The sequence below is a fragment of the Physcomitrium patens genome, chromosome 19, assembly GCF_059467195.1.
Source record: "Physcomitrium patens ecotype Gransden chromosome 19, ASM5946719v1, whole genome shotgun sequence".
Taxonomy (NCBI): Eukaryota; Viridiplantae; Streptophyta; class Bryopsida; order Funariales; family Funariaceae; genus Physcomitrium; species Physcomitrium patens.
In genome coordinates this window covers 3,440,130-3,446,129 of record NC_143428.1, presented here as the reverse complement: position 1 = coordinate 3,446,129, position 6,000 = coordinate 3,440,130, and the positions used below count along the sequence as shown (strand labels likewise).

At 40.7% G+C, this 6,000-nt stretch overlaps 1 protein-coding gene across 2 annotated transcripts; it reads left to right on the top strand.

Annotated features, from left to right (window-relative positions):
• Positions 1-886: 886 nt before the first annotated feature.
• On the top strand, positions 887-4,635 carry LOC112272833 (uncharacterized). 2 transcript variants are annotated; one of them, XM_024500976.3, is made up of 4 exons: positions 887-1,207; positions 1,510-1,992; positions 2,459-3,483; positions 3,887-4,635. In XM_024500976.3, exons 1-3 carry the CDS (start codon positions 1,196-1,198, stop codon positions 3,461-3,463), a joined length of 1,500 nt encoding a protein of 499 aa, XP_024356744.1. In that variant the 5' UTR covers positions 887-1,195; the 3' UTR covers positions 3,464-3,483; positions 3,887-4,635. The 2 variants fall into 2 exon arrangements, with proteins under 2 accessions (XP_024356744.1, XP_073385201.1); XM_073529100.2 differs by having other exon boundaries at positions 915-1,207; positions 1,507-1,992.
• The last annotated feature ends 1,365 nt before the right edge of the window (positions 4,636-6,000 follow it).

Here is a 6,000-nt window from a genome sequence, read left to right as displayed (position 1 = left end):
ATTTAAACATTGTATTACTAGCTATTATTTCAAGTCACTAGAATCTTACACAAGTAACTTTTATCTTTATAGAACTTAAAATGAGATGCAAAAATAACTTTGTCCTTACATTTGTTAAACATTCTTTTAGATCTTTTGTTTCTTGTGGCTTCTCAATCTTTATAAATTTAATATAATTATATGATTAGTTAATTTTTATTTTAATGTATTTTTAAGTATATTTTAAAAATAACTATACATGTATAAATATATGTGTATATAGACATACATATATACATATAAAAAAAAAGTTTTAAAATCAACTTCTATATTATAAACTAGTGTCTTCTTATTATAAAAAAATGTTATAATGAGATGATAAATAAAAATATGTAAATATTTAATAATGGTTTTGTTATAAAATATGGATTATGTTCATTGCATTAAAAATTACAAGGTTATCTATGTGTTAATCAATATTTACTTTTACATGTTTAAAATAATATAATTGAATTAAGTTAAGCACACAATTTTTTAGTCCTCTTGATATTTTACTAAGTCATTTTACTTTTTAGCTCTAAAAATGTGGGGAATATATTTATTTATATATATATACCAACAATGGTTTTATTACCAACATTCATGCCTTTCATCATGTTGGGATGAAAAAAAAAATCTTAAGCTTTAAGTAATGTGCAGCAAGTATGAATAAATACAGCATTAGGTGGCCACGCAAGAGGGTCAATAAAAGCCAGAAAATCGAAACAATAAGCCTAGCGGGAACCACAACTGCCTACGTGGACACGAGCAACATATCATACACAAACACAATGCACAATATGCAAATACGACATACCTAGTATAAAGTACAAGATACTATATGGATACAAAGCCAACCGCGAGCGATCATTTCCGGTAAGTCCCACAAACTCCGTTGCAGCGAAGCGCAGTGACTCTGAACTTGCGCTCGCGCTCAGACACAGCATCACGCAGACACACGTATTTGCGAAGAGCGAGGGACGGGGAGGGGGTTTGCAGAGATTGAAGGAAGAGGGTGCTGGGGTCATGGAGACCTAGGGCATCGGAGCTTGGCGTGTCGGAGCGGCTTGGCTGGGTGCATCACTTGGAGAGCCGCTCGCTCGAATGCAATACCTCTTCAGATTTTCTTCCTTTACAAATTTAGAGGCTTGATTGGCGTGGTTGTCGAGGTGGGAAGATGGTGCAGGAGGTGAGTGACTATTTTGATTTTTTAAATGCCTTCTGTGTGTGTGTGTGTGTGTGTGTTTTTTTTTTTTTTTTGGGTTCTCTGGTGTCGTGAGCTCATGGTGGGGTTGTTACTTGGGTGAGTGTTGAGTGGTTTACGGTATGCTGGAGCGGAGAGGGTTAGGAGGATTGGAGGTTGTGTGTGGGTTTGGATGGAGAAAGTGGGGTTGTGATGTGATCAGGGATGTTTTGTCCGTAATTTTTTGGGAAAAAAATTGCAAGGAACTTAGTGACACGATTTGGTGAATTTGGTGTGTGTTTGAGAAGGAGGAGATTAGGGCACCAGCCAACGTGGGTCAGACGGGGCCGACTAGTGCGGCGGGCGCGACGTTGAATCGTTCTTTGTCGGGGCAGAGACTGCCGCAGTACCCGCAAACGCCTGGGATGCCAATGGGTGCACGTCCACCTTCTGCAGGGGTGACAACTCCTCATTACAATCCTCAGTTTCTGCCCACTAATGCAGCTGCGGCATCACCAGGGACTAACACGTCCCCAATGATGATGCAGCAGAGGCCAGGCCAGATGCAACAACAGCGACCCACCACAGCAACACAAGCAAGTCAAATCCGGGCAGGGGGTTACTTGCAGCAAACGCAGCAGTTTCCACACCCTCAATATGTGCATCATATGACTTCTCTTCCCATGAATGCTGCCAGACCTGGGGTACAAGGAGCTATTTCGCCAGCTGCAGGCACGCAGCAATATGGAAATATGCAAAACATGGCTTCGGTGCAACAACATAACACACAGGCATGTTCCCTCTTCGTTTTAGGGTTTAGGGTTTTGAAGTATTTTTAATTTATGTTGCGCCAGAGTTTGGGTTATACGCGACAAGTTTCAGCTTCGGTGTGCTGGGAGGTCAAGCTACATTTCTGTTTAGTGTGTATTGCTCGGAATGCGGGTTTTACAAACACAATTTTGAGTCCTGTTGCAATCATGCCTACAAGTATTATTTTCATGCTAATTATTAGTCGTTGAATTTCAACATTTGAATTATACGTGACTTGGGCGACTCATTTTTTTTGACTTGGATGCTGAAGGTCCTCAAGTATGTTGATGAGAGGATCATGTGTATTGCTGAGTCTCTTTGTCCGACGCCCCGGAGATATGTTCAGTGTGCCCAGTGTGTGCGTGCTAGGCAGTTTCCCTAACAGCGTTGGCTGCTTTGAAGATATGTTTCTAAGATGTGTCATGCTGACCTGAGTTTCGTTCGCAGGTTAGACAGCAGCAGCAGAAGCAGGGGCAAACACCTGGAACCCAATATATAGGCGCTGCTACAGCTGGTCAGCAACAAACGCCTGGTTCTGCTGGGCTTGCCTCGCTCCAGCAGCAGCAGCAGCAGCGGCAACAACAGCAAACAAATCAGCAACTAAGTGCTCAACGGCTAGGGTCACAACAGCAGCAGGCAATGGCTCGACAGGCTCAAGGCGCGCCGATGATGCAGAATCAAGGAAACACCATGCTGGGAAGGGGGGCTACAACAGGCGCTCAAGTGCAAGGTCTTGCAGCTGGAGGCCAGCAGCAACAGTTATGGCAGGGGAAACCTGCTCAGTATCAACAACAGCAGCAGCAACAACAACAACAACAACAACAACAACAGGCACAGCAACAGGCACAACGGTCACAGCTGGCCGGCTCATCCTTGGTCGCTAACCAAGCGAGGCCTTCCACACCTGGGGCAGCTCAGGCAAACAACGCACTTCCTTCTCCTGCTGCTGCAACGAACCCTCATACCGAGCCACTTAATACGTCGGGAAGTATTCTCAGAAAGCGCAGTATCCAAGATTTAGTTGCACAGATTGACCCTAAAGAACGGCTTGATCCTGATGTGGAAGACGTGCTTCTTGAGATTGCAGATGATTTTATTGAGAGTGTGGCTTCATTCGCTTGTAAACTAGCAAAGCACCGCAAATCAGCTGTACTTGAAGCAAAAGATGTGTTGCTCCACCTCGACAAGCAATGGAACATAACCGTTCCGGGTTTTGGTGGAGAGGAGATTCGTTCTTACAAACGTCCCCAGATCAGTGAGTCACACAAACAGCGTCTTGCTGTGGTGAGGAAATCTGCAGCAGCTGGACAGGCTGCAGCAGAGACGAAAGTTGCTACTTTACCTGCTGCAGCGCCCGCTACGAACCTCTCCACGCCTGTCAAAGCTGGGGTTTCAGGTCCAGCAACCTCTCCTACGCCGTCTCCAGGCATGCCAAGAATACCACGGGTGTAGCAGTTCACACTTTTTCTTTGGTACGACTCTTTTGCATTTTGTGTATGGAGAATATACCTCAACAATTTCAGCTATTAAGTAATATTCATATCTCGTACAGCAGTTTAGACTCTGTTGCATTTGATTATGTTGGACTTAGTTGTGCTGTTAACTTGTTTGATTCTATTTCTGGGTGCCTAATTGAAAGCATATCGATCAAGGTTTCTGACGAGATAACTGAACAAAAGTGAAACTCAGATGGTAATCTGGGTGTTTCATTGCTAGCAACATAATCAATTCATACTTGTGAATGGGACAGATACTTTTACATTCATCAACCTAGTTGAGATTTCTTACACATGTGATAACTATGATCGCTGAATTCAATCCTTAGTTCAGTTCTTTCTTCGTGTTCAATTGTAACCAGTGTCGTGGAAATTGCAGCTGGAGATGTCACGCTTGTTTTTATTGGCTGGTCTTCCAACGAGTTGGATTCATTTCGAATGTTCCGGGTGCACCGAAGTTCCCCCCCTCAGCCAGCCTCTTTTAATACGCTCACTGAAGATACTTCCACGCCACCTTTGGACCTGAGTCTGTTGAGAGCCACCTCAACCTTCTCAAACCATCAGCTGCACAGCATGCATCAACTTCTGTGGCTCTTCGCATCATCTGGGATGGACCCTAAGTTCCAGCCATACATTTTTTTTCCCCTTGTATTTATATTCACCAATGTCCACTTGCTTGCACCAGGGCAGTTTTACAGACCCAGAATTACCCACTGCCTGTGAGGGGAAGTACCTCGCAGGACACCGGGTTATCTACCTATCGTTTTGATATTGTTGGCAGCGGCGACCAGGAGTAATAGTTGAACTAACCTTACTATGGTTTCGAACAAGTCAGAGGTACACGTTGCCCCTAAGGTAACCGTGATTCTTTCTTAGCCTTCAGTGCACATACTTCGCAACATGTCGATATGCCACCCACCCCTTTGATGCCAAAATGTGTCTATCATTTGGTCAAAATGAGTCACTATGTGTAGGAAGTGTGTACGTTTTGGGAATAATTTGCTTTGACAATGATGGTGTTGTGCATGCTGTGCTCATTGTTAAAATGTTTAGAAACGTCTCCTGATTAAATTCGAGTGTTATTGGTGCAATAAATCTAATTCATTTTATTTACGGTGTGAAGCAAAACTGAGTCAAACTCTTTTATTTCCTAATTCAATCAACAATGTAGGATATTGACAATAGATCATTACAAACTATAAACTGTGCATTACATTTTAGTACAGTTTGAGTACATTACATTTTGATGGGAAGTAATGTTTCTTTTACAATAATATGAATAAGAAAATACATTTAATGCAAACTATGTTTCTTGACTTCACTTTGGCATGTTCTTATACAACCTTTTTATACTTCAGTGGAATGGAGGTTCAATATTCTTCAATAAGTTCCTACAACTTTGAAATTCCTAATGGAGCACTTTATTGGTTGAGATGACATTTTAGTCCTATTCAAAGATGTTCAATTAAATCTAGACTAAGAGACTATGCATGCTACTTAAAAGTATTCAACTTCATGTAATTGTCAAGGACAAAGACTCGATGAGGGAAAATATACACAAAAAGGCTATCTCGATATAATAAGTCAAAATATAAACAAGTAGGTATATTAAAAGGAAACTGGAATGGCTATTGCTACAAGACAAGAAACTAAAGACTCTTGAACCTGGACTAGAAGCAAGAAAGGAGTTGACAAGAGTGAAGAAGCCTTCACTCTTGTCTCTATATATACTATCTAACTAGGGGCTACGTGGCGACGTTCTATAGGACCTCCAATATGTGTTGACTTTGTAGGACACATGCCTTGACTTACAAGGCAAGTTTTTCTACGTGTGGACCACATAGTTAGCTTGATCTTCAAGCTAACAACATGTGTGGCACATGGCCAACTTGTTGACCACGTTTCTAATCCAAAAAGTCAATTAAAGACACCTATGAAGTCAAAGCAGCGTCTAGGAAGTTTCTATGAAGCTTCTATATTAAATATTATAGAATTAACTTACTTTTATCTACTTTTACTTACTTCTACCTATTTCTATATGTAATTATTAGCTTACATGATTATGGCCGTGACAGTAATCCTACACCATTATCAAACCACCACCAAAATTTATTATCTATTGAAATTGTCTTTAGTTGTAAGATTATTTATTATAAATCCATCACCAACAACAACTATATGAGCAAAATTGGTTTACTTTTGTTTTATTATAGAAGATAACTCACTCTTAGTCACAAATAGTCCAATGTTCATGGCATTTAGTAAATTCAAGTCACTCCTTCATGTAAATTTGGTTCAATTTTTGCTTCTTATGTTTCACTTTTGATATGAGCCGTGCAATATATAAAATTCCTCTCATTATATCATTATTTATAGTAACTTGGCATTCTTTATAATTATGTTGAATAACCTTTGTCAAAACATCAATATCTCCTAATATAGTAACTTAGACATATACTTTCATTTGTGTATTTGTGAGCACTTGTGATCTAC

What these genes read in the sequence shown, in the direction of transcription:
- LOC112272833 (XM_073529100.2), top strand. An exon ending in TGCAACAACATAACACACAG is followed by an intron (nt 1,993 to 2,458) that starts GCATGTTCCCTC and finishes TTTCGTTCGCAG; the next exon opens with GTTAGACAGCAGCAGCAGAA.